This window comes from Oryctolagus cuniculus, chromosome 12 (genome assembly GCF_051225735.1).
Source record: "Oryctolagus cuniculus isolate XC-2025 breed Fujian yellow rabbit chromosome 12, ASM5122573v1, whole genome shotgun sequence".
In the NCBI taxonomy this organism is placed as follows: domain Eukaryota; kingdom Metazoa; phylum Chordata; class Mammalia; order Lagomorpha; family Leporidae; genus Oryctolagus; species Oryctolagus cuniculus.
This window is the reverse complement of record NC_142878.1, coordinates 64162429-64190220: the sequence shown is the minus strand read 5'-3', so window position 1 is coordinate 64190220 and position 27792 is coordinate 64162429. Positions and strand designations below refer to the sequence as shown.

Here is a 27792-nt window from a genome sequence, read left to right as displayed (position 1 = left end):
AATTCCAACTGAGGACAGAGTCTGTGCCGGAAGGGGAGTGGGGTGCAGAATCCGACAAGATCACCAGTCTCCTCTGCAGGTGAAGGACTGTGTGGCAAGGCTTGAAGGCTCCCCGCCCTTCCTGGAAACCACTCATCCCACCCTGCCCAGCGTCGAAACAAAGCCAAGGGCAGAGCCACCAGCGCAGAGCAGTTTAATGCCATCCACTTGATCGCCACCTCCTGCTGCCCTCCACGAGGCCCATGGCCTTGGGCAGCCCTACCATGGAGCCCCACACTGTGCACAAGAGCACAGGCACCCTTGGCAGCACCTGTCCCCCTAGGGCCCGGGACCTGGGGGCTGCCTTTTCCTCTGGGATGGCTAGGGGTTGGGAGGAGAGAGGTGTCCTCTGCAAGCCGAGGACACCAGGGAGGAAGTGGGGCTGGAGGTGGGGGGAGGAGGGAGGGTACTCACCCTAGAAGGTGGGTAGGATGTATGTTGGCAACGACAGGGACAAGGGGGCCGTCAGACAGCAGAGGGACGGGGTAGGGTCCGATTTCTGCCTTTTTCACACTGAGGCCCTGTACTGGGAGGCAGGCTGGCGGCCTGGGGATGCCAGCTCTAAGGCGGGTAGAGGGAAGCTGGCAGGAGGCACTCAGCCCTCACGCCTTGCTGCCCGCGGCATGGGCAGAGCCCAAGTACATGAGCACAGAGCACAGAGCAGGGTGTGGCCTTCTCAAGAATCTGCTCCCTACTGCCCGCCCCACTCACTACAGCCAGCTGAGGTGCTCCTCCTCATAGCGCTGGGGGTCGATGAAGGGCCGGTCAATGGAGCGGATCATCAGCTCCCCACAGTACACACACTCGGCCGCCACCAGTTCATCCAGGTCGGCCTTGAGCTGCTCCCGGCTGGGCCCCACAGCGGCAGCCCCTGCCTCGGCCTCCTTGGCCCGGGCGGAGCCCTTGGCTGGGGGCACTGCAGCCCCTAGCTTTCGCTGCAGCTCCTCCAGCCGGGCCTGCTTGTAGGCAGGCAGGCCCGGACGCACAGCCTGCAGCAGGCAGTCAGCATGGAACATGTGGCCACAGAGGAACAGGTAGAAAGGGCGGTTTAGGAGGGGGAAGTCACAGGTGGCGCATTTATCCTGGGGCTCTACGGTGCCGTAGCGGCCCCGCAGCTCCTGCAGGTCTCGCCGGATGCGCTGGGCGCTGGCCGTGGCCTCTTCCATCTCCCGCTGCAGCTCCTGGATGTGGTGGTTGTAGGCCTTCAGTGAGCTGCAGATTGCTTCCTTGAAGTGGTCAATGGTGACAAAATCCGGGAAGAAGGGCAGCACGTCCTCGATCTTGAGCAAGGGGCAGCTGGCCAGGCACGCCATGGCCGTCTGGACGTCCTCCTCCTCCTGCACCACATGCCGCGCGATCTTCAGCCACAGCTTCTTGCGCAGTTCCTCATCCTCCTCAGGCAAGTCTGCACACTGCTTGGCCAGGTCCACGTCCACCTGTAGGGAGACCATAGTGTTAGGGTCAGCTCCCTTCCCACCGGGGACAGGGACAATGGGAGAGAGATGCCCGAGGAGAAGCCGGGCCCCAGGCCAGGTCCTTGATGCAGGAGTCCTGGCACGCCTCACAGCAAGGATGCTGGGATAAGGACCTGTACTGGCGATGAGCCACTGTTGGCAGTGGGGCTCCAGTTGTGGCCAATGTAAAGATCACCTGGGAAACACTCCACATACAGACTTCCAAGCCCTGCCTCAGTCTGACTGGGTCCTGGGCTCAGGTCCAGGAATTGGTTGTTACACAGCACTTCACGGGCTCCTAGGGCAGATAATGTAAGTCAGCAACTCTCCCCCTCTGCAGTCAGTCTTCCCCTTCCATTTGTTTTTTTTTCTTTCTTTTATTTGAGTGATGGGGGGGAGGGAGGAAAAGGAGGAGAAGGAGGGAGAGAGAGGAAACGGAAGAGGGGAGGGAGGAGGGAAAGGAGGAAGGGAGGGGGAGAGAGGGAGAGGGAGAGAGAGAAAGAGAGAGAGAGACCTTCAATCTGCTGGTTGACTCCCCCAAATGGCTTCAACAGCTGGGGGTGGGCCAAGCCAAAGGCAGGAGCCGAGAATGCCATCTGGGTCTGCCCGGTGAGTGGCAGGAACCAAGCCCTTGGGCCATCCTCTGCTGCCCTCCCAGGAGCATAAGCAAAGAGCTGGATAGGAAGCGCCAACAGCTGGGACTCCAAGCAGCGCTTGGATACAGGATGCCAGCGTGGTAAGCAGCAGCTTCCTCAATGGGTTGTAATATGCGTGAAAAGCACAGGAAAGCTCCTGGAGAGGCAGGCACTGGCACAGAGGTTAAGTGGCTGCTTGGGACGCCTGCATCCCCTATGGGAGGGTTTCTGGGTCTGAGTCTGGGCTCTGCTTCCCAACACCCTCTGGCCACAGCACCCCGACCCTCCAGCACCTGAAGCTGCAGCGCTCCCAGCCTCTCCTGGCTGGAGTCCCGGCTGACTCACCTGCAGGGCCAGGTCCACAGCCTCCTCATACAGCTCCAGGACCTTGTAGACGTGGACGCAAGCACGGTGGTGCCCGTGCTCGGCACACAGGCGCAGTGCGTACTTGAGGTCGTAATGCACTCTGTGCGGGCTGGCCCCAGCTTGCTCTAGGTAGGCCAGCAGTGAGGCTGGCTGGCCGCGGGCGTACAGGGACAGCAGGTAGTTGTGAATGGCCTGCTCAGTCTCCCCCAGCACGTTCACACAGAACTCCATGTAGCGGATGGCCTGGCTCACCTGCTGGGTCTCGCCACCCTGGCTATAGTTCACCAGGGCAGGGATGAGCTGCCGGGCATCCAGCCGGCTGCCCATCTCAATCCAGGCATCTACCAGCTGGCGGGGGATGTGCCGGATGAGAACAGGCGAGAACTTGTAGAAGAGCTGCGGGTCGCGGTGGCGGGCCAGCACGGCCAGGGCCTCCTCGTAGGCCTCGTGCTGGCAGTGGTAGGCCACGACGCGCTCGTAGTCCTGCATGATCACCGCGAAGTGCACCATGTGCTCCGTGTCCCCGTGGCTGGCGAGCAGCTCGTGAATGGAGGCCCGGCTGGCGAACAGCCACTCCTTGTGGCGGGGGCTGCTGAGGAAGGCCCGGAAGCGCTCCCGGGTTTCCCGGTAGAGGCCCAGGGCGTCTGGGTCGCCCTGCAGGGCCCCGAGCCGGCTCAGGTAGAGCTCCGTCAGCCAGGTGGTCAGCAGCGTGGCCTGGGTGCGCTCCGAGGGCTTCAAACTGGCCAGCTTCCGCTGCAGGAACTCAGCCAGAGCCTCCTCCTGCCGGGCCTCCAAGAACTTGAGCGCAATCTCCTCAAAGTAGCTCTGCGTCAGCGCGTAGCAGCGCGCGCTCTCCAGGTAGCGCCGCTGGCGGAAACAGAACTCGGCCTCGCGGGCCAGCACGGTGTCCAGGCAGTCGGGCCGCTCGCGGCAGTACTCTTTGGCCAGGTCGAAGCGGTTCATGTCCAGGTAGGTGCGCCAGACATCCCGCGCCTCCCGCTGCACGTGGTAGCGGAAGACGGCGCGCTCCGTGTAGGCCCACAGCTGACCCGTGGCGGAGTCTTTCACCATGTGCCTCAGTGGCCCGAACTTCTCCAGGAAGTGGTCCCGCAGCACCACCTGCCCCGTGAGCGTGCACACCGCCTCCACGCGGTCCGCCAGCAGCAGCAGGAAGTGGAACTGGGTCAGGACGATGGCGAGGGGCGGGCTGGCGCCGGGACCGACTCCCTCCGGGTACTCCCAGACCCGCTCCTCGCTCAGCAGGGAGTCAGGGCGCCCGCAGTCCAGCGCACCGTAGAGCACACCGTCGCCCATCATCCAAGCGAAGGCCCGGGGTGCGGAGCGCAGCTTGGGGGTGTAGAAGGCCAACTCGCTGTAGCCCAGGTTGCTGGGAAACTCCCGGAACGGAGGAGGGTGGTCCGTGTAGGCAGCGAAGAGCCCCGAGAAGCCCTGGGTTTCAGCCCCCTCCACTGGCCGGCCGATGAACTGGAAGAGGCGCTGGCGAGTGGTGGCAATGACAAAGCCGCGGCCATCAGGGCCACGCTCGGCCTCGAGGGAGCACACAGGCGCTGGACCTCCTTCTTCATTTAGCGTGTACAAGGGCCGGAAGTAGAGATCCGGGGCAGGGCCGAACAGCCCACCCTCGCTGGCCGAGAGCTCTGCCTCGAAGATCTGGCCTTGGGCGGTACCCACCAGAATTGGGCCCGTGCTGCTCTCGGTGCCCAGGGCCTTGTTCCAACCCACACTCTCCACCAGCTGCCCCTTCCAGCGTGCTAGCGGCCGGACCTTCTGCCCATTACGATTCACGTACAGGACCTCCGTGCTGCTCAGAGCAATCAATAGGTGAGAGCCTGGAGGGAGGAAACCCTGGCGTCATGGAGGATGCTCACCCTCCTGCCCTCGGCCGCCTCCTAGCCCCGCCACCCCCAGGCCGCACCCACCAAGGCACTCAGGCACCCACTGGCCCTCCTCAGAGCCCGTGACACTTACCAGTGTGGTCCAGGAACATCTTGTGAACTCTGGCATCATCCTTGCGCCCCAGCTCCATGTGGTTGGGCTCATTTGCCTTGCCCAAGTCAATGCTGTAGGGAGGAGAGCCATGCTATCACTCGGGAGAAGGGCAGAGCCTTCTGTGGATCTCTATCTTCAACAACCTGATACAGCCACAGCCTTTCCTCCCTGAAATCTACAGACACACCTAAAATTCTGAATGCAGGGGCCGGCGTTGTAGTGGATAAGACATCACTTGAGAAACCTGCATCCCATATCCAAGTACCCAGGTACTCTGATGTACACTGTGGATGTCTTAACTGATAGGCTAAAAGCCTGCCTCATTTAATTACCATAACCCTACTGATGGGCATTCAGCTTGGGTCCAGTTTTTCCCACCACAAATAATGCTGTAATTACTATCCTTGTATCTATACTGCAAACGGGAACTTCTCTTCCAATAGTAGATATTCCCCAGATAGGGGGGGCTGCATCAAAGTTACAGATATTGGCTGGCGCTGTGGCGCACTAGGTTAATGCCCTAGCCTGAAGCACCGGCATCCCATATGGGCGCTGGTTGTAGTCCCAGTTGCTCCACTTCCGATTCAGCTCTCTGCTGTGGCCTGGGAAAGCAGTAGAAGATGGCCCAAGTCCTTGGGCCTCTGCACCCACGTGGGAGACCTGGAAGAAGCTCCTGGCTCCTGGCTTCAGATCGGCACAGCTCCAGCTGTTGCAGCCATCTGGGGAGTGAACCAGACCTCTCTCTGCCTCTCCTCTCTGTGTGTAACTCTGACTTTCAAATAAATAAATAAACCTTAAAAAAAAAGTTACAGATATTGTAAATTTTAACTGACATTGTGGGCTGGCATTGTGGTGTTGCTGGTAAAGCTGCCACCCATGATGCTGGCATTCCACATGAGCACTAGTTCAAGTTCCAGCTGTTCCACTTCGAATTCAGCTCCCTGCTAATTCGCCTGGGAAAGCAGTGGCAGTAGAAGATGGCCCAAGCACTTGGGCCCCTGTACCCATGTAGGAGACCCAGAAGAAGCTTCTGGTTCCTGGCTTCTGCCTGGCCCAGCCCTAGCTGTTGTGGCCATTTGGGGAGTGAACCAGTGGAAGATCTCTCTCTCTCTGTGTCTCTCTCTTTCTCTCTGTAGTGCTGCCTTTAAATTAAATAAAATAAATCTTAAAAAAAAAAGAAAAAGAAAGTAGAAAAAAGGAAGAATAAAAGAAAAAATTATTTTAAAAAAGGTCTATGAAAAACAATAGACATTGGCTGATTAGGTTTCCAAAAGATGGTGGCAATTTACAGTCCTAGCAGCCACACAAGGGCTATGGCTTGGCTGTTCTTTGTCCCCTGAGGTTCATGTTTTGAAGCTTGGCCTCAGTGTGGTGACGCTGGGAAGTGGCTGGAGCCTCTGAGGGTGGAGCCCAGGGGAGGCACTTAGTTCACTGCGGGTGTAACCCCCACGGCTATGGCTTTGAGTCAGAAAGTCGTCCTTTAGCCTGAGACCACAGACATTACATGTCCTTTTAATATTTTCATTGTTTCTATATTTAAATAACTATTCCATCTAGAATTCATTTTTAAAAAAGATTTATTTGAAAGGCAGAGCAACAGAGAGGAGGAGAGATGGGGTGGCAGCGGGGGGGGGGAGAGCTTTTATTTATTTATTTGACAGGTAGAATTATAGACAGAGAGAGAGATAGAGAGAAAAGTCTTCCTTCCATTGGTTCACTCCCCAAATCGCCAGCACTGCGCCGATCCGAAGCCAGGAGCCAGGTGCTTCTTCCTGGTCTCCCGCACAGGTGCAGGGGCCCAAGCACCTGGGCCATCCTCCACTGCCCTCCCGGGCCACAGCAGAGAGCTGGACTGGAAGAGGAGCAACCAGGACTAGAACCCGGCGCCCATATGGGATGCTGGCGCCGCAGGCAGATTAACCAAGTGAGCCACAGCACTGGCCCCTGGGGGGCATTTTTTATCTACTGGTTCATTCTCCAAGTGTAACAGAGAGGGCTGGGCCAGGCCACAGCCAGAAGTCAGAAACTCCATCTGGGTCTCCCACATGGATGAAAGGGGCCCAAATACTTGGGCTATCATCTGCTGCCTTCCCAGGCCCATTAGCAGGGAGTTGGATGGAAGCGGAGCAGCTGGAACTCAAATCAGCACTCTGATATGGGAAGCTGGCATTGCAAGCAGCAGCTTACCCCACCGCTGGCATTCTACAATGCTGGGCACTAGATGCTCATTTCAGGTAGATAAACAATTTTGCTCACACCGTTGTCATATATGTCATTGCTACTTTGGTGGATGTGTTTCAGGACTCGAGAATTCCAGTGATTTATGCGACTAACTTCTAGGCTGGTTCTACCTTTAACAGCTGAAGGAACATGTTTGGAGAGACCAGGTGACTTGCCCAAGATTCCACAGCTGGTAAGCACAGCTGGGATTTGAATCCAGGTCTTTTTTTTTTTTTTTTTTTAATAATTTATTTGAAAGGCAAAGAGGCACACACAGAAACACAGAGAGAGACAGAGAGAGAGACCTTCTATCTAATGGTTCACTCCCCAAAATGACTGTAACAACCAGGGAGACACTAGGCCAAAGCCAGGAGTCAGGAACTCAGTCTGGGTCTCCGCGTGGCAGATAGGGATTTAAGTACATGAGCCATCATCTGCTGCCATCCCAAGGTGTGCACTAGCAGGAAGCAGATCAGAAGCAGAGTAGCTGGCACACAAGCTGGGTACTCCAGAATGGGATGTGGACATCCCAAGTAGTATCTTCACTGCTGCACCAACTGCCTGCCCCATGACTGCTAACTCCTACACTGCACTGGTCCCTTCTGAGAAGGGGTAGGACAGTTCCTGACAATGCCAAATCCACTGCTTCAGTTGTCTGGAGTGGAAAAAGGAGCCCAAATCCCCACCTTTTGGGCCTGCACTCACCGGAGCAGCGTGTCCTTGCCCAGACTCATGCACAGCTGGTTGCAGGAGACAACGAGGCTGGTGATCCGCTCGGAAGGGGTGAAGTCGATGCGCTGCTTCGTGAAGATGGGCACCTCCTTCTCCAGCTGCGCGTTCACATACCCTGCGGGTGAGGGGCGAACAGCACATCAGCTCCGGAAGACAGAGGAAGGGCAAGGAGCGGCGAGAAAGCAAACAAAGGACACTAGCGGTGCCCTCGACTTTTGTGGCATATTCCCATCCCCAGGGCCTTCGCCAGCATGAGTGTGACATCAGGACATTTGCTGGTCACCTCTGCCTTGAAGGTCTCTTCCCATACTTTTTAAAAAGTTTATATTTTCATTTTATTTATAAGTCAGACATACTGAGAGAGAGAATGAGAGAATATCTTCCATCTGCTGGCTCACTCCCCAAATGCAGCGACACCCAAGGCTGGGCCAGGCAGAAACCAGGAGCCTGGAACTCAATCCAGGTCTCCCACATGGGTGGCAGGGACCCAAGCACTTGACCCAGCGTGTGCAATAACAGGAAGCTGGGTAGGAAGCAAAGGAGCTAGGACTCGGGCCAGCACTTCCATATGGGATGCAGGCATCCCAAGTGAGACTTAACTGAGACAAACACTCGCCCCCTTCCCACACTGCTGACAGCATGGGAGGGTTGGTTCTTCGGCCCCTTGAGATGCATAATGCACCTGTTTCCAGTGTAACAGGGCAGGGAGGTTTGGACATTCTCCCTCTACAGTCTTTGGCCCAGCAATCCCTACTCAATGGAGGTAGTCAAGCTCCAGCCGTTCCCCTCCTTCTTGCTCATACAGTGAAAAGACTATGGGGGCCTTTGGAAGAACGAGGCACAGGGAGCCACTGGGGATCCCTTCCACGAGGCACAGGGAGCCACTGGGGATCCATTCCACGAGACATAGGGAGCCACTGGGGATCCCTTCCACGAGACATAGGGAGCCACTGGGGATCCCTTCCAGGAGGCACAGGGAGCCACTGGGGATCCCTTCCACGAGGCACAGGGAGCCACTGGGGATCCATTCCACGAGACATAGGGAGCCACTGGGGATCCCTTCCACGAGGCACAGGGAGCCACTGGGGGGAACCATCCCAATCAGCAGTGTTAACAAACCGCAGCTGCATTCTCTCTAGTCTTCACCCTCCGTCGCTCAAAAGATCTCAGCACCTTGCCAACTCTGCACCTCTTTCTGCAAAATCTCCCTTAAACTCTGTGCTGCACCCAGCTCTGGCCAAAAAGACTGCATTTCTGCTTTTCTCTGTTCTGTGACAAAGCTCCCTCGGGGAGCATCCCTCCGTCCCTTACAGCACCCCCTTTACCAGCTTCTCTGCCCATTCTCTCCCTCCCACCTCCAGAAGGGGCCTGGGGAATGTTCTCCAGAAAGGCACAGAATCAGACATCAGGAGAAGCCTGGGCCGCGTTCTCAGTTCACCCAACAGCTTAACGGCGGCCTCCTCGGCAGGAACTTCCTTATCTCAGGCCCAGTTCCCTCTTTAAAAGGACTCCAGTGGTAAGGCCTAGAGCACGCGGCTGCGGCTGCTCCACTTTTCAAACTTCGGCTCTCCACCAGCGGGGGGCCGCGAGAGCCTGCAGAGACTCAGCGGTCTGGGTCCGGAACGCACATCCCGGAGGCGAATCGGAGCTCTTGAAGCCGCGCTCCCCGCGGGTCCCCCGCAGGTGCTAGGAGAGCAGAACGGCGGCCTCCTCTTCCTTACCCGAGTGGGGAATGCCCACGCTGGGGCAGCCGGGCTGCAAGACGGCCGAGCGGGACAACGAGTCCTCGTACTCATCCAGGATGGTAGCCATGGTGCCCGGCCTCTGGGCCTTTCGTCCAGGGTCCGGGGATCGCCACAAGGCTCCCCGCAGGGATCCCCGTCGCCCCGGATGGAAAGCTGCGCCTCCCCAGCTTCTGACAGATCCTGGGAACCTGGCGCCGCCTCCTCCCTTTAAAATCCAGAGGATCTCACTCTCGCCTATAGGGCGAGAAGGTCGGGGAGCCCTCCCCTTTGAATCTGATGCAGTTTTGCACCCTGCTCGTGACCCTGAAGGATCACAGGCTTGCTTTAGTCGATCGCTGGCGATCAACCTCGCCCCGGCAGCTCAGCTGACTCCGGCTCCGCGACGCGCGCCTATAACGTCACTTCCGGGTTCTCAGCGCCCCAGGTCTGCGCGCGCAGAACATCGCGGCGTCCTCCGCTGCGCGGTACGGCGCGGTCTCCTGGGGCTGGGGGCCGGCGGGACGGTAGTCGGCTCTCCAGGGGCTGCCGGCCGGCGCAGAGCCTGGGATCTCAGCCCGGGGGTGAGCCCTGCACGCCTCCGTTCGGGAGCGGAGCCTAGAAGAGGTCCGGCCCTGCCTTGCCCTCCGTGCCCCGCTGCAGTCCCAGGCTTCGACACTAGGAGGCAATGCCGGCCTTCTCAGCCCCCTCTCCGACCTGTCCGGAGCCGGACTCCAGCTTTATTGCCCAGGCTTCCCTCCCTGACCAGCTCCTGCCCCCTCCTCTCTAAACTGCCGGCTCCCTGGGCCCCGCTCCGGCTCCTCAGTGTAGTCGCTGTCTCGGCCTCACCTTCATAGACATAGACTGAGCAGTCCTGGCCTCCCTTCTGCCACCGGAAAGTGGCAGGACTGGTGGCCTGGCCAGCCAGAAGGCACGTCCTGCCCCCACAGGGGCTCCTTGGTGTGAGGGTGGCGCAAGACGAAGTCAGGGAAGACGAAACAGCCCAGGGCCGCGTGGCCGCATCCATATACCCGCTGGCCACAGGGGTGTTGGGCACTTGCTCCGCGCCAGACCTTGGGCTGGGCGCTGGGGTCACAGACATGAATGCGGCATCTTCAGGGCTGGGATGGGAGGGGGCGGGTACTCCTCAAGTAAATACTGGGAAAGCGACTCATGAGTTTCTTCAGAAGGTCGCTCGGTCCACAAGGGAGTGTCCATGCTGTGCCAGGTACTGTATGGGCTCCGGGGACATGGCGGAGAACAAAATGGATAAAGGTCTCTGCTTTATAGGGAATGTACTCAGTGATCCAGCCACAGCGCTGGGGAGCAGCGAGGACTAGGAAACCAACACCTCCCGAGTAGTAGGAGTGAGGGACAAGGAGGTGGGGGTAGGGGGTGGGGAGTGGAGGGAGCTACCCAGACTAAGGCATTGAGGGGTCCTTAACCGCGGGACTGTGGGGGCTCAGGTGCGCTAACGCTGTTTCCCTCTTCTACCTTCTAGGTACCCGATGGAGTTTGTTCCCTGTTGGACGTATGCACTTGACTTTGTTAAGGTGGAAAGCTCTTGGCCAGGGTCACTGCGTAACTACTAAGACTGGCCCTTCACTCTCCAAAGCACCCAGGTTTGCTCTGTGCTTTAGGTGGTGACACTACTCTTGTCCACCTTCCCTGCCTGACCCTCATCGGCCACCACTGAGGTGGTGACAGGTTATGCTGTCCAGGGGCACCTGCCTCTCCCACCCAAACCAGTCCCAATGCTGCTTTCCCACCTGAGGGTGTCATGTTGGCTGGCCGGTAGGCCAGAGGTTTCTGCCCGGGGAAGTTTCTGTCCTGCTGCATGGACAGAGCCCCACCGCCGAGCACCTGCTGTGTGCCCTCGGGCCTAGGCTGTGCAGAGAGAGGGGTGTCCGGCCTGCTGGGAGCCCAGGAGCAGCTGGAGGACTCAGAATACCTCCAGCACCTCCTCACTGTCCTCAGCGACTGCCCGCTCCCTGGGACGTGTGGGGTGAGGTCTAGGTGGGACAGTAGTCCGCCTCCACACTCGCATTCTTCAATCCTTAGACTGGACTTTGGAGCACCAGAGGTCCGCCTCCTTCTCTCTGCCCACCCATCCACTTGCTGAGATTCTGCACAGCTAATGCTCTCAGCCTCAGTTTCCTCCTCTACAGGGACAGTTACTGTAACACCTAACTAGTAAGGCTGTGTTGAGGAGAAAATGAGGTGATCCACATGAAAGCGCATCTCTGTAGCATAACATTCAGCAAAGCACATGTGCTCAAGAAACTAAATATGGCCTGAGCCTTTTACATAATGTTCATTTCTTTTCTTCTAATTTAAAGAGAGAGAGATCCTCCATCCTCTGGTTTACTCCCCAAATGCTGGGAATAGCCAGAGCTAGGCCAGGCTGAAGCCAGGTGTCAGGAACTCCATCTGGGTCTCCTAAGGGGTGCAGGGACCCAAGCACTTGAGCCATCTTCTGCTGCCTCCCAGGGTGCATTAAAAAGAAGCTGGATGGAGAGTGGAGCAGCCAGGACTCGAACCAGCACTTTGATATCCCAAATAGCAGCTTAGCACACTGCGCCACAGCACACACTCCTTACTGTAGTCTGACAGTTTCAAGTCCACCTCTGTGAAGCTAGCCTGGACCCCTCAGTACTGCTATAGCTTTGCTTGTCCTGGTTTCTTTGGGGCAGCTGGTTATGTAGGGTGGCACTTTCCTTTGTTACCACAGAAGCTGCTTGTCGGGAAGAGCCCAGACCTTCCTGAGCACGGTGTGCAGCGGTGCCTTCAGGATCTCACAGCCGGAGGCGCACATTCGCCAGCCCGCAGCTCTCAGACCGCCGTTTGCTGGGCCAGAGTGAGGGTGGATTTGTGTATGAAAACGCGTGAGTTTGAGCTAAGACTTGAAGTGCGTGTGTTATCTCCAAGGGCGAAAAATGAAAGATGGTAAGCAGCCCCCGAGAAAGCTGGAGCGCTGGACCGTCGAGGGCTGGGGAAGGGGGACGGGCTGTGGCCTGCTGGGAAAGCTGCTGGCTGGGGATGAGATCATCTGATGTGGGTTCTAGAAAGAAGGGCGGTGGCTTGGGTGGAGTTCACCTTGGAGAGGATGACACCTGAGGCAGAGGCAGGGCAGTGAGGAGCCGACAGCAGAGAGTCAGCTGGGAACAAGGGGAGGACATTTCTGAGTCAGGGGTCCCTGAACTGAGTGTCAAGTCTGGTGTGGGGGTGAAAGCAGAATGCAGAGTGACTGCCAGGAGACCTGACAGCAGGTGGCAGTGACAAGGAGCTGGTGGGGCAGAGCTCAAAGGCTTGTGCTCAGCCTGACAGTGGCACTGAGACCCTTGTAGGGCACTTCTTGGGGAAGCCGCAGCCCCCTGGGTGAACTCTTCCAGGGAGTTGCTAGCCCACTAATGTTTAGACGCTTGCGAGAAGGCGCTCTCCTGTGTCTCGGTTTCCACATGGGTAAAATGAAAAAAATCCATCTTTTTAAAAAAGGATTTATTTATTTGAAAGAGTTATAGAGAGGGATGAAGGGGAGGGGAATCTTCCATCCATTGGTTCACTCTCCAGATGGCCATAACGTCCAGGGCTGGGCCAGCCGGAGCCAGGAGCCAGGAGCTTCATCTGGTCTCCCATGTGGATGGTGGGGGTCTAAACACTTGGACCATCTGCTGCTGCTTTTTCCCAGCCATTAGCAGGGAGCTGGATTGAAAGTGGAGCTGCCAGGGCACAAACTGGCACCCATATGGGACCTGCTATGCCACAACAGCGGCTCCAAGAAAAATCCGTCTTATAGTCCCATGAGTATAGTAGTGTGTTATGTGAATCACTCAACTCTGTGTCTGTACCTAGAAAATGCTCAAAACAAGTTTACTCTTAGTAGTCATTTTTGACTGAATTAAAGCCAGACCTAAAGGAATGATTTTATAGGTTTAATTAAAAAGAGATATTCTTGGGGCCAGGGTGGAGGTGCAGTGGGTTGAAAGCTTCCACCTTCATAGCTGAATGCTTCTTGGAGTCCCAACTGCTTTGCTTCCCATCCAGTACCCTGCTAATGCACCTGGGATGGCAGTGGAAGATGGCCCAGGTGCTGGAGACCCTGCCATCCATGTGGGAGACCCTGATGGAATTTCTGGCTCCTGGCTTTGGCCTAACCCAGTCCTGGCTGTTGTAGCCATTTGGAGAGTGAATCAGTAGTTGGAAGATCTCTCTCTTTCTCCATGTCACTTTGCCTTTCAAATAAATAAAAAAAAATTTTTTTGACAGGCAGAGTGGACAGTGAGAGAGAGACAGAGAGAAAGGTCTTCTTTTTTTTTTTTTTTTTTTGATAGGCAGAGTGGACAGTGAGAGAGAGAGAGACAGAGAGAAAGGTCTTCCTTTGCCGTTGGTTCACCCTCCAATGGCCGCCGCGGCTAGTGCGCTGTGGCCGGCGCACCGCGCTGATCCGATGGCAGGAGCCAGGTGCTTCTCCTGGTCTCCCATGGGGTGCAGGGCCCAAGCACTTGGGCCATCCTCCACTGCACTCCCTGGCCACAGCAGAGAGCTGGCCCGGAAGAGGGGCAACCGGGACAGAATCCGGCACCCCGACCGGGACTAGAACCCGGTGTGCTGGCGCCGCAAGGCGGAGGATTAGCCTAGTGAGCCGCGGCGCCGGCCCCAAATAAATAAATTTTAAAATAGGTATTATTTTTTAAACAGCTGTAGATTTACTGAAAACTTGAGAAGACAGTATAGCATTCCGGAACACCTCATAAGCACTCTCTCTTATTATTAACTTCATACGGGACCTCTGTTAAAATTAATGAGCCGATACTGACACATTACTATTAACTAAAGTTCGCACTTCGTTCGGACTTCCTTAGTTTTTATCTAATGTCCTTTTTCTGGCTCAGGATTCCACCCAGGATACCACCTTGTATTAGTTGCTGTATCTCCTGAGACTCCTAAGGACTGTGGCAGTTTTCCAGATTTTCCTTGATTTTTGTGACCTTGACGATCTTGAGTAGTGGGCAGATATTTTGCAGGATGCTTTCCATTGGAATTTGGTGTGTGTGGAGTGTGTGTAGACTCAGGTTATTTATGGATGTGGGGGAGGTAAGTCACCATTATCATCATCATCATCATATCAAGGGTGTGTTATCGTCAGCGTGACTATCACTGTTGATATTGATCTTGGTTACCTGACCGAGGCAGTGTTTATCTGGAATTACTCTTCTCTCCCCTTTCCGTGATACACTGTTTGGAAGGGAGTCACTATACACTGGACTTAAGGGGTAGGGGTTGGGGCCAAGTCAGTTTTTTTGTTTGTTTGTTTTAAAATTTATTTATTTATTTATTTGAAAGGCAGAGTTACAGAGAGGCAGAGAGAGAGAGAGAGAGAGAGAGAGAGAGAGAGAGAGAGAGGTCTTTTATCCACTGGTTCACTCCCCAGATGGCTGCAATGGGTAAAGCTGCCACCTACCATATTTGACGCCAGTTTGAATCTTGGCTGCTTCACTTCCCGTCCAGCTCCCTAAAAATGCACCTGGAAAAGCAGCAGAAGATGGCCCAAGTGTTTGGGCCCCTGCAACCAGGTGGGAGACCCAGAAGAAGCTCCTGGCTCCTGGCTTTGCCTGGCTTAGCCCTGGCCATTGCAGCCATTTAGGGGAGTGAATCAGCAGATGGAAGACTTGTCTCTCCCTCTCTGTTTCTCTGTAACTCTGGCTTTCACATAAATAAATAAATCTTAAAAAAAAAAGTAGTAGTGGTTTTTGCATCATTGAGGGTGAAGTATCTACATAAGTCCTATGGAATTCTACATAGAAGTTTTAGAAATTGGTTTTGAAGCCGCGCCGCGGCTCAATAGGCTACTTCTCCACCTTGCGGTGCCGGCACACCGGGTTCTAGTCCCGGTTGAGGCACCAGATTCTGTCCCAGCTGCTCCTCTTCCAGTCCAGCTCTCTGCTGTGGCCCGGGAGTGCAGTGGAGGATGGCCCAGGTCCTTGGGCCCTGCACCCGCATGGGAGACCAGGAGAAGCACCTGGCTCCTGGCTTTGGATCAGTGCGGTGTGCCGGCACAGCGCGCTGGCCGCAGTGGCCACTGGAGGGTGAACCAACGGTAAAGGAAGACCTTTCTCTCTGTCTCTCTCACTGTCCACTCTGCCTGTCAAAAATAAAAAAATAAATAAATAAATAAATTTGTTTTGGAATTTAATTTAATTTTAACCAACATAATATATGTATATAATTTTATTTATAATTAACTTTTAGAATAACAATATATTTAATAAAAGATAAAATTTACAGGCCGGCGCCGCGGCTCACTAGCCTAATCCTCCGCCTTGCGGCGCCGGCACACCGGGTTCTAGTCCCGGTCGGGGCGCCGGATTCTGTCCCGGTTGCCCCTCTTCCGGGCCAGCTCTCTGCTGTGGCCAGGGAGTGCAGTGGAGGATGGCCCAAGTGCTTGGGCCCTGCACCCCATGGGAGACCAGGAAAAGCACCTGGCTCCTGGCTCCTGCCTTCGGATCGGCGCGGTGTGCCGGCCGCAGCGTGCCAGCCGCGGCGGCCATTGGAGGGTGAACCAACAGCAAAGGAGGACCTTTCTCTCTGTCTCTCTCTCTCACTGTCCACTCTGCCTGTCAAAAAAAAAAAAAATAATAAAATAAATTAAAAAAAGATAAAATTTACAAACATTTCCAGAAAAGCCATACAAAATGGTTGCAAGGTTTATTTTTTTAAGATTTTATTTATTTATTTGAGAGAGAGAGTTAGAGACAGAGAGAGAGACAGAGGAAAAGGTTTTCCATCTGCTGGCTCACTCCCCAAATGGCCGGAGCTGGGCTGATCCAAAGCCAGGAGTCAGGAGCCTCCTCTGGGTCTCTCATGTGGGTGCAGGGGCCCAAGCATTTGGGCCATCCTGCACTGCTTTCCCCAGGCCACAGCAGAGAGCTGGATCAGAAGAAGAGCAGCTGGGACATGAACTGGCACCCAGACAGGATGCCAGCACTGCACACAAAGGCCTAACCCAGGACACCACAGTGCCGGCCCTGGGCACAAGGTTCTTTGAGAGGAGTTTATACTTGACAGCAAAGCCACAATGTTATCAGTGACACTGTGATGTTTGCTTGCTGTCTTCATTTTCAAGTATTTATTTATTTATTTTATTTTAAAGGCAAAGACAGAGATTTTCCATCTGCTGTTTCATTGCCCCAAATGTCCATGATGGCCAGGGCCTGGCCAGGCTGAGTATGGGAGCCCAGAACCCAGTGTGGGTCTCACATGTGGGTGACAGGGACCCGGGAACTTGGGACATCATCTGCTGCCTCTCAGGGTGTGTATTAGTGGGCAACTGGGTTCAGAAGCAGAGCTGGCACTTGAACCAGGTACTGTAATATGAGGGGTGTCTAAGCAGCATCTAAAAATGTTTAAGATTGATTTATTTATTTGAATGTCAGTTATAGAGAGAGAGGGCGAGACAGAGAAGGGCTTTACCTGCTGTGCCACAATGCTAGCCACTCAAGCAGCATCTTAGCCACTGCGCCCAAACACCCAGCCTAGTGTTCCAAGTTTAGCAATATTTTTTCACCCTTTTGTTTTTAAAGAATTATTTTATTTATTTGAAAGAGTTACAGAGAGAGGTAGAGCCAGAGAGAGAGAAAGGTCTTCCATTCCACTGGTAAACTCCCCAAATGACCACAATGGCCAGAGCTGAGTTGATCCGAAGCTAGGATCCAGGAGCTTCTCCCAGGTCTCCCACACGGGTGCAGGGGCCCAAGGACTTGGGCCGTCTTCTACTGCTTCCCCAGGCCATAGCAGAGAACTGGATTGGAAGTGGAGCAGCTGGAAATCGAACTGGTGCCCATATGGGATGCCGGCACTGCAGGCAGGAGCTTTAACCCACTGTGCCACAGCGCTGGCTCCAACCTGTTTTCTTGAGAAGCAAAGAGAAACACCTTCTGTTGGTTAACTCCCCAAAAGCCTACCCCAGCCAGGATTGGGCTAAGCTTGGAGCTAGGAACTTGATTCAAGTCTCCCACGTGGGTGGCAGGAACTGAATTACTTGAGCCATCCCTGCCTCCCAGGGTCTGTACTAGTAGGAAGCTGGAGTCAGGAGCAAGAACTCACTATCAAACTTGATGTGGCACTGGGGCATCCCAACCAGTAACTTTAAAAAAAAAGATTTATTAATATTTGATAGGCAGAGTTACAGAGAGGCAGACACACACACACACACACACACACACACACACACACACACAGAGGTCTTACCTCTCCTGGTTCACTGCCCATGAGGCTGCAATGGCTGGAGCCAGGAGTCTTTTCCTGGTCTCCCATGTGGGTGCAGGGGCCACAGGACTTGGGCCATCTTTTACTGCTTTCCCAGGCCATAGCAGAGAGCTGAACCGGCACCCATATGGGATGCTGGCACTTCAGGCTGGGGCATTAACCCACTGCGCCACAGCGCCAGTCCCACCCATAATACTTTTAAAAATAAAAGAAAAAGCGGAGACCCCTGTAACTAGCTTCATTCTCAGCCCTCAATAGTTACACTGTGGTGGAGAAAATGAATAAAAGCAGAGAGAGGGGCCTCTGCTGCCCAGTGTTTCTACCAGTCTGGAGGACACTTGCAGCCTCTGCTCCTGCTCCACTATAGTGAATTAGGACGAGACCTCGCTTTACTAACGTGCTTGTAGTCACCAAAGGACTGGAGATTTCTGGGCTTTTATTCTGTAGTGTTTCTAAGACTGCGAACATTAAATGCAAGCAGCAAAAGGAAGATGGCTTACTAGGACAGCAGGTGACAGACGCTGTGATCAGGTAGATTTAGACACTGTTCAGTGCGGACAGCCCATTCCATGCTCCAGCTGTTTCCATGGCTTGGGCCTCATTGGGCTTCCGCTGCTGCACTGCATCATGTGTCAGTGGGGCCGCTGGGTAGGGGCCGTCACGAGGTCTGGATCCGTAGCAGAGCTGTGCATTTTTGCGGTGCTGGGGACCACTTACCTTTCAAAATCTACACATAAACTTCCCGACCTGTTTACATCAGGATGATGAACAGTGATCATGACGTGCACTTCAGGGGCTGCCATTTGGTATTCTTCTGGAAGGAAGAGTTCAAGTTTAAAAGCTCCTCCTCAAAGGGAGAATCCTGGGGCCAGCAATGACCACGTGAAAACAGGAGGCGCTGCTTTCATCTGCTCTGCTTTAAAGCCAGGAGCAGCAGAGACTGGGACTCCTCGATGACCCTGCAGGGCAGCCCTGCCATCCCATCAGATCCTGAGTTTGGCGCCTCTGGTCTCACCTCTCACTCTGCTCCTGAACCTTTTTCCCCCATGAGCCTTAAAAAAAATTTTTTTTTATTTGAAAGTCACAGTTACAGAAAGAAAGGGAGAGGCAAACAGAAAGATTCTTCCATCTGCTGTTTTACTCCCCCAGATGACCACAACTGCTGGGGCTGGACCAGGCCAAAGCATTGAATTCCTAGCTCCTTCCATGAACCTTTTTTCTTTTGCCATTGGTTCACCCTCCAATGGCCGCCACAGCTGGCGCGCTGCGGCCGGCACACCGCACTGATCCGAAGGCAGGAGCCAGGTGCTTCTCCTGGTCTCCTGTGGGGTGCAGGACCCAAGTACTTGGGCCATCCTCCACTGCCTTCCCAGGCCACAGCAGAGAGCTGGCCTGGAAGAGGGGCAGCCAGGACAGAATCCGGTGCCCCGACCGGGACTAGAACCCGGTGTGCCGGCGCCGCTAGGTGGAGGATTAGCCTATTGAGCTGCGGTGCCGGCCTCATGAACCATTTTTTAAAAATGTTAATTTTGGTCAGTGTTGTGGCACAACAGGTTAAGCCACATCCTTACTACACTGGTATCACATATGAGCATCGGCTCAAGTCCCAGCTGTTCCACTTCCAATCCAGCTCCCCATTCATGAGCATGGGAAAGCAGCAGATGCTGGTCCAAGTATTTGGGCCCCTGCCACCCATGTGGGAGACCCAGATGGAGTTCCAGGCTCCTGGCTTTGGCCTGGCCCAGTTCCAGCTGTTGTAGCCATTTGAGGAGTGAACCAGCAAATGCAAGATCTCTGTCTCTGTCATCTCTGTCTCTGTCACTCTGACTTTCAAATAAATAATATATATATATATATTTAAGTGTTAATGTTTTTCATCTGTTTCAAAGAGAGAGCGAGAGAGATCTTCCATGTGCTGGTTTACTCCCCAAATGCCTGCAATAGCCAAGGCTAGACCAAGCTGAAGCTGGGAGCCAGAACTCCATCCAGGTCTCCCACGTGAGTGGAAGGGCCCAAGCACTGGCCCCATCATCCGCCTCCCAGGGTGCACATTAGCAGGAAGCTGGTTCAGAAGCAGAGCATCCAGGCCTCTGTCCCTGTGCACAGTTTTAAAATACAGTTGTTCCTTGGTATGGGGGGGGGGTCGATTCTAGGACCACCACAAATACCAAATTCCATGGATGCTCAAGTCACTTTATATAAAGTGGTGTAGTGTTTGCATATAGCCAACACACATCCTCCCATATACTTTCAATCATCTCTAGATTACTTAAAATTGTTATTAAAATATATAAAAATTTTGCACATTTATGAGGTACTATGTGGTATCTCATTACATATATATTGTATAATATCCAATCAGGATAAATTGATAATGTTTCTTTATAGTATAGGTTGTTCTTATTCCTAATACAATGTAAGCTTGATGCAAATAGTTGCTATACTGTATAGTTTAAAAAATTGACAAGAAAAACTATCTGTACATGTTCAGTATGGGTGCGGTTTTCCCCCAGATTGACCCCACAGATGTAGAACTCACAGATCTGGAGGGCTGACTGCATAACTACAGACTTATTAAGAAAACCCAGGAGTCAGCGCTGGGTTTCAGATGTGGTGTTTTAAGCCACCACTTGTACTATGAGAGCTCTGGTTTGAGTCCTGGCTTCTCTGCTTCTGAACCAGCTTCCTGCTAATGCTCCTGGTGACTGATGATGGCCCAAATACTAGATCCTGCACCCACATGGGAGACCTGGATGGAGCGCCTGGCTCCTGGCTTTGGCCTGGCCTAGCTCTGGCCATTGCAGCTATTTGGAAAGCAAACCAGCAGATGGAAAATATCTCTTTGTAGCTCTGTCTTCCAAATAAACAAACAAATCTTTATAAAAAATGAAGAAGAAGGAAACTCTGCAGCTCTTTGTGCCATCCCCAATTAAATTCCCATTTGTAATCATCAGTGCTCTGGACAAGCTGATCTAAGGATGTTCCCAGAATGCCCTGTACCTCTCTGGACTTTTCAGTATTTGGTCTTGGGTGTTTGCTTTTGCTCTGGAATGGCTTCCTTGCAACTCTCCCCTTGCCAGAATCAGATGGGGACCAGGATCTCTTGCTCACCAGCTCCCGGCAGGGTCCTGGTGGAAGGTTGGCTCCTGTTAAAATAAGCTGAAGACAAGAAGGCCTTGGGCCACTTTGAACAGCGCCCCCTGGGTTGTAGATCGCTGCTCTCTACGGTTTGATTTCCTTCCAGCTGTGTCCAGACCTACTGGCATTGCCCTGGCTCTTACAAAGCCTGCCCTCCCTGCAATGTCATCCCCTTTCTCACTGAGTGGTATCAAAGCCCTGCCCAGGGCATGTGTGAGCGGTCTCAGAAAGGTCATGAAAAGTGTGTAGAATGAGAAAACTAAGTGTGGATTTTTAAAAAAAATTTATTTATTTGAAAGGCAGAGGCAGAGTCAGGGAGAGAGAGGGAGGGAGGTTGGGTTGGTTGGTTTTCCATCTGCAAGTTCACTCCCCAGATGGCCACAATGGCCAGAGCTGCGCCGATCCAAAGCTAGGAGCCAGGAGCTTCCTACAGGTCCCTCACATGGGTGCAGGGGCCCAAGGACTTGGGCCATCTTCCACTGCTTTCCCAGGCCATAGCAGAGCTGGATCAGAAGTGGAGCAGCCGGGACTCGAAATGGTGTCCATATGGGATGCTGGCACTGCAGGTGGCGGCTTTACCCACTACACCACAGCGCCGGCCCCTCCATGCTTCATTTCATGTCTGCTTCCCAGCCACTGCTTCCTAAGATCCAGCCACTAAAGGGTTCACATCAGGCATAGCGAGGATCTTGCAGAAAGCTGCTCCAGCCCAGGGTCTGGCATCTTTTCTGAGGCCATACAACTTGATACATGCAATTTAAATATCATCCCTGATTGCAACTACATAACATACAAATTTATGTAAGCAGTGGCAAGTGAATTTGGAGTGATGTAATACACTGAATGAGTGCTTAGTGGGTCCTTCTTTTGTAGAGTTGCTGCTCATGGTCACGATCACCATCATCACCATCATCAAATGAGAACCCATGTTCCAGGGTTAACCCCAGAGACTTGGATGGGCCTCAATGGGAGCAGGCCTCAGCTTATGTTCAAGAGGAGGCTTGGGCCAGTTGAACCAGTCTTTGGGGAGAAGCAATTAAGGATTTGGCTGGTCCCAGGGCTTGACCTTTTGGACAAGGGCCTGTGGCATCAGGAAAGGTGGGGCTGCCCTTCAGTCCTTTCATTTGGCAAACCACACCTCACTGTCGGTTTATTCTTGCTCCCTACAAATAGTTGGGGTGCGATACAGATGGGCTGGGAGCAGGGGCTTGAAGCTGTGCACAGACTTCGCTGCTTGCAGCCCAGCTGAAGTGCGAGATGTGCACACAGGAAATGATGTGTCTCGAGTCAGCGAAGCAGGCAGTGCAGTCCGAGAGGGGCTGATGTGGGGCAGAGCAAGGTGGGGGGACAGAGGATGGGCCCTGCTTGTTCACCGCTGAACATTCAGCACCTTGGGCGGTGCCTGGCCCACAGGGGGCTTGCAAAGAATCTCTGCCACGAGTACACGAGAGCGAACTTTAGAATCCTGTCACTCACAAATAATCCCTGTTAACTCGTTACTGCATTTCTTCTTTTTCCCTAAACACACAATGTTTTCTTAGATTTCAGAAACTTTTCTTTCTTTGCAAAATGAACATGTTTCATATTTTTAAAAAAGATTTAATTACTTATTTGAAAGTCAGAGTTACAGAGAGAGACAGACGGACAGAGGTCTTCCATCCGATGGTTCACTCCCATTTGGCTGCAATGGCCAGAACTGTGCCGATCCAAAGCCAGCAGCCAGGAGCTTCTTCCCAGTGCAGGGGGCCCAAGGACTTTGGCCATCTTCCACTGCTTTCCCAGGCCATAGCAGAGAGCTGGATCAGAAGTGGAGCAGCCAGGTCTTGAACCGGCACCCATATGTGATGCCAGCACTGCAGGCCAGGGCATTAACCTACTGCGCCGCAGTGCCAGCCATGTTTCATATTTAAAAAGGAGCAAATGCTGATAAGCAACATGATACTAAGCAAACATGTGCTTCATGCTCGTTACACATATCTGCGTGTCACATAAAACAGGCTTCCCCCTAGTGGGAAAGACTGTCCACAGTTTGTACACTTTATTATTTAAGCTTTTATTCTGATTATTTAAGGTTTTATTCTGATTCCGCACTTACTTTAGTTACATTATCTGACATCTTTTTTTTTTTTTTGTTAAAGGTTAATTTATTTAAAAGGCAGAGTGATGGGGTGGGGGAGAGAAATCTTCCATTTGCTTGTTCAACCCCCAAGGGGCAGCAGCAATGGCAGGCTGGGCCAGGCCAAAGCCCGGAGCCAGGAACTCCGTCCAGGTCTGCCGTGTGGAGAGGCCAGGACTCAGGTACGTGAGCCATCGTTTGCTGTCTCCCAGGTGCATTGGGTGAACAAAGTGAAGGCAGGGAGGTGGCTATTGTGCCAGACAGCACGGAGAGAAAGAAAGGAAGTCAGCACTTCAAAGAAAGGAAGGAGCTCAGGAATCCCAAATAGGCCCTGGTTCAAGACCGGTGGGAGCTCCACTTCCAATCCAGCTCACCGATAGTGCTCCTGGGAAAGCAGCAGAAGATGGCCCTAGTGCCTGAGGCCCCTTGCACCCACGTGGGAGACCCAGAAGCAGCTCCAGGGCAGGCCTGGCACAGCCTTGATCATTGCAGCCATTTGGAGAGTGAACCTGAGTAGAAGATCTCTCTCTCTTTCTCCCTGTAACTCTGCCTTTCAAATAAATAATATATATATATATACATATATATCTTTAAAAAAAAAAAAGGATCCAGATGCATTGTTACAGAGAATTGACACCGATAACACGTTAAGGTGGATAGAAGGGAAACTCAATTAATTAAAGGAAGGAGGAGTCCTTTTGAGTGATTGCTTTAGGTGTTCACTCTCACTCTCCAATCTCCAAACACCTGGCCAGGGCAACACCGGGCAGAAATGGCAGGTGGGGAGGGGGGAGTGTTTAGCAGCAATAGGGATCAGCTGAATCGAGGGGAGGTGGAGGGAGGTGTGGAGGCGTGGAGGCCTGGAGGCAGGGTGTGTGTGTAGAGGGGGGTGGGGTGGGAGGGAAACGAAGGCAGAAACCCAGGAGCTGAAAGCCGAAGGGTGGTCGGTGGGTGTGGGGACCCTGGCGGCTGCAGGGCTGCCCTACACATGATGAGGCCAGCTGGGCCCAGGATATTAGTAAAATGGCGCAGTCTTATCTGTGGCACCATCTATGCCTCAGACGCCATTTTAGGCCTTGGCCGCAGTCGTCACCTTGCATAGTAGGCTTTGGTCCTAACCCCCATGGCCCAACCACCGCTGTCAACTCCACCCCCACCCTAATGGGATTTGCTGCTCCTACTTCCCTGCCTGCCCCTGCAAAGGTTTAACAAGACCTGTTCCCGAACGTGTGCTCTCCCTCAAGCTCTCTTACTCCCACCGGACAGTAAACCTTTCCTCTAACTTGGTGTTTGGTGTGTTTTGTGGTGGCCATACACAGGACACGATTACTGTCACCAGATAAAGGAACCTTGGTGACCCCATTTAATCAGAAATCTCACGCAGTGTGCACTTTTTATTATATTTTAGTAGTATCATTGGTATTTTTGCTAAGTATTCAATATAAAATTATTTTTCTTGCATCTTCTGGCCTGCCCATAGAATCTCTGGCCCACCCTAAGCAACAGGTCTAGTTAGGGGTGTTTTTGGGGTGCAGTGTGCAGAAAAAATAGAAAACATGGTGTGGGGCTGGAGCTGTGGCGCAGGGTGTAAGCGGCCACTCGGGATGCTGGCAGTCTACAGCAAAGTGCTGGTTTGTGTCCTGGCTGCTCTGCTTCCCATCCAGCTCCCTGCTAATGCACCTAGGAAAGCAGCAGAAGATGGCCCAAGAGCATGGGCCCTGCTACCCTGTGGGAGAACTGGCTGGAGTCCCAGGCACCAGTCTTTGCCCTGGCCCAACCCTGGGCCATTGTGGCCATTTGAGGAGTGAAACAGCGGAAGGAAGATCTCTCTCTTAGTCTCTCCCTCTTTCACTCCACCTCTCTGCCTTTCAAATAAATAAATACTTCTTAAGAAACCAAAAGACTTTGGCATGAAGTGCATTTCTCTCAACAAAGAATCTTGCATTGAGCTTTGGGACTGAACTCTTGGTTTTATTGTTAACCCCTTTTTTTTGCGCAGCAGGGGGTGGGTTTTTGTTGTTGTTGAGGCTTTGCTGTAGGCGTCCAAATGTTTGCAGGAAACTTGAATAAGATAAGAGATTAACAAAAATGCCTGCCAAGAACTTGACCACACCTGCGGCGGTTGATTGGCTTGCTGTCTCCTGGACTGCCTGCCCCTCACTGGTCCCAGGGAAGAGCCCCTAACTCTCGGGCCTCAGTGGCAGGGCTAGTGTTTTCTTTTTAATGCACTGTTCATTTGAGAACACTTTAGATTCATGGAAAAAAAAAAAAAAAACAGAGAAGGTAGTACAGAGCGCTTCCCTGTACCTCATACCCTGGTCCACGCCGTGGATGTCTTGCATTAGCATGACGCGTCTGTCACAGTTAGTGAGTTGGTATGGAGAGATTATTAATAATTAAACTGCATACTTCCTGTACATTTCCCTAGTCTTTACCTAACGCCTTCTTTCTTTTCCCGAATCCTGCCCATCACCCCGCATTACATGCCCATCCTTCATCTGACGGGCACTCAATGTCAGGTTGCTGCCTGGCCTCTGCCCTCGAGTGGACCGTCAATCACCTGGCTGTTTGCTAGGATTCTCCACTGTAAGGTTATGGCTTTTCTTTTGCTGTTATTGTTCCTCACCTTTTTCATACTGTACTCTTTGGAAGGAAGCCACTGTGAACAGAGTGGGAGTTCCTGCTCTGTGCCCCTGAAGGCAGAATATCCGCGGTTTTTATTGGGAATTCTACACAGATTTGTCTGTTCGCTCTCATTCATTTATGTATTCAAGCATTTCTTTATGTCACTGTGGACTTAGGGAAGTTTCTTTTCTACTTTGTGTTAGAATCCAATGCTCCTTGGCCGGCGCCGCGGCTCACTAGGCTAATCCTCCACCTTGCGGCGCCGGCACACAGGGTTCTAGTCCCGGTCGGGGCGCCGGATTCTGTCCCGGTTGCCCCTCTTCCAGGCCAGCTCTCTGCTGTGGCCAGGGAGTGCAGTGGAGGATGGCCCAAGTCCTTGGGCCCTGCACCCCATGGGAGACCAGGATAAGTACCTGGCTCCTGCCATCAGATCAGCGCGGTGCGCCGGCTGCAGTGCGCCAACCGCGGCGGCTATTGGAGGGTGAACCAACGGGAAAAAGGAAGACCTTTCTCTCTGTCTCTCTCTCTCTCATTGTCCACTCTGCCTGTCAAAAAAAAATAATAATAATAAATAAAAAAATAAAAAAAAAAAAGAATCCAATGCTCCTTGATTTTGTGGCTCAAATCATTCCAGTTTGGGCCACTGGAAGCTCCTTCAGGTGGGCCCTGTGCCCATCTGAAACACCCCCATCTTCCTGTTGCTTGCTTGCTTGCTTGTGTAGCACCTGCTTATGCACAGTTCCTGCCCCAGTCCTAGGATCTAGCACATCTCCAGAGAACGGCAGCCACGGTTCGATCCTAGTAAATGTGGGTCTGCAAGAGGAGAGGGGCCAGAGGGAGACCCACCCCACCCAGAGGAGAGCGCTTTCCCAGCAGCGGCAGCCAGAATTGCGAGTCTTCAGCTGAGACAGAGGTGACTCACCAGCTCCCCAGGTTGTCCCCTCCCTACCCCTTCCCTAAACCAGCTCACAAGGAGGGACCTAGGTCAGAAGTGTCCCCACCCATGAGGCCAGAGAAGAATGGCTGTCTCAGGCCAAGTCAGGGCTTTACTCTTCCCAGCAGACATCTCCCCCCGTTTGTGTCCAGACTGTACCCTCTCCCCCACTGCAGGCAGGATTAAACAGGCTTATCCCCAAATGCACAGCTACAATAAAGCTATTGTTGAAACCCAGGTAAAAGGACAAGAGCTCGTATGTGTGTTGTGCGTTTGTGTGTGTCCCTGTGTGTGCAGTAATTTTGTCCCAGACACCTGGGCTGGCGGCTTCCCTGGGATCCCCAGATCCCAGGTTGCCAGCATCACCAGGGTCTCAGAGATAAACTTCACCTGTCATTTACAGTGCGGAGACAGAGGAAGTGATTTTGAGGAGTCCACAGCTGGTGAGCTGAGACAAGTCTCCAGATGCCCAGGTCTTTGAAATTTCTCTTCCTGGGCCGAAGCTGTGGCGTAGCGGGTAAAGCCACCCCCTGCAGTGCCGGCATCCCATAAGGGCGCTGGTTCGAGTCTCGGCTGCTCCTCTTCCGATCCAGCTCTCTGCTATGGCCTGGGAAAGCAGTGGAAGATGGCCCGAGTCCTTGGGCCCCTGCACGCACGTGGGAGACCCGGAAGAAGCTCCTGGCTCCTGGCTTCGGATCCGGCAGTTGCAGCCAACTGGGGAGTGAACCAGCGGATGGAAGACCTCTCTCTCTCTCTCTCTCTCTCTGTAACTCTTTCAAATAAATAAATAAATTTTTTTTAATCCCTCTCCCTTTCCAGGAGAGCAGAAGGAACAACTTTTGGATGTTCTGGGCAGGATACATCTGGGCAGGATGGGAGGACAACACTTCAGGCCCCTCTTACTCATCAGATGAAGAAACACACGTGGCTGTGTCTGAGAAGTCCTAAAGGCCTGGGGCTTCAGTTAGGAATGATTGGCCTCCCCACGTGTGCAGACACAAGGCATGTGGATGTGGACGTGGGTAGTGGGGATCCTACCAGTTCCCCAAAGCTAAGATTTTAACAGCTAAGTCATCTACTTTCTAGCTGCTGTCTTCTCATTTGGACTCAATAATAATAATAATAATAATAATAATAAAGAAAAAGAGAGAGAAAAGAGAAAGAAAGAAGACAGAGGGGAGAAAAGAACGAGAGAGAAGGGGAAGAAAGCAAAGACAAGGCAGGAAAGTAAAGAACAGGGCTTTTCAGGTATTTTCCAAAAGATGCAGATATTTGGATCGTGGATTTTTATACTACCAACTCTCAAAAATGAGACTGGCTCTTTTCCTTATATTCGTTGTCTCTCCTCCTGTCCCCCCCCCCCCCAACTCTCCATGGCTGACTCCCTGGGTGAGACACTCCAGTGATGTCCCATGGCTGAGGCAGACAGCCTGGGGACCAGGGAAAGCGTTCTGGGCCTGGTGTCACTGGTGTGGCCGCAATCAAGAGCCAAAATGAGCGTCGTGGCTTGCTCTCTGGGTGACCTTTCCAGGGTTAC

At 53.3% G+C, this 27792-nt stretch overlaps 1 protein-coding gene, 1 long non-coding RNA gene and 1 pseudogene across 5 annotated transcripts; 1 reads left to right on the top strand and 2 right to left on the bottom strand.

The window, feature by feature from the left end:
• Positions 1-176: 176 nt before the first annotated feature.
• On the bottom strand, positions 177-9613 carry VPS18 (VPS18 core subunit of CORVET and HOPS complexes). The gene is made up of 5 exons (XM_002717973.6): positions 9178-9613; positions 7430-7571; positions 4484-4575; positions 2474-4344; positions 177-1475 (listed from the first exon to the last, which is right to left on the bottom strand). The coding sequence occupies exons 1-5, from the start codon at positions 9266-9268 to the stop codon at positions 750-752; spliced, it is 2922 nt and encodes a 973-aa protein (XP_002718019.2). The 5' UTR covers positions 9269-9613; the 3' UTR covers positions 177-749.
• Positions 9566-27088, top strand: LOC149123085 (uncharacterized). Of its 4 annotated transcripts, none has more exons than XR_016218037.1 (5): positions 9566-9665; positions 10679-10799; positions 11909-12123; positions 26073-26234; positions 26659-27088. It is a non-coding gene; the product is annotated as an uncharacterized LOC149123085 (long non-coding RNA). The 4 variants fall into 4 exon arrangements; XR_016218034.1 differs by having other exon boundaries at positions 9614-9761; XR_016218035.1 differs by having other exon boundaries at positions 9614-9761; positions 26044-26234.
• Positions 17841-18558, bottom strand: LOC108178268 (ubiquitin-conjugating enzyme E2 N pseudogene; annotated as a pseudogene).
• Positions 27089-27792: the final 704 nt, after the last annotated feature.

Bases quoted from the DNA above. Each gene is read 5' to 3' on its own strand.
- VPS18 (XM_002717973.6), bottom strand. From the start codon at position 9,268: ATGGCTACCATCCTGGATGAGTACGAGGACTCGTTGTCCCGCTCGGCC. The intron at 4,576-7,429 runs GTGAGTGCAGGC...TCCTCCCTACAG, and splicing joins GGCAAGGACACGCTGCTCCG to CATTGACTTGGGCAAGGCAA. The intron at 1,476-2,473 runs GTGAGTCAGCCG...GTCTCCCTACAG, and splicing joins CTGTGGACCTGGCCCTGCAG to GTGGACGTGGACCTGGCCAA.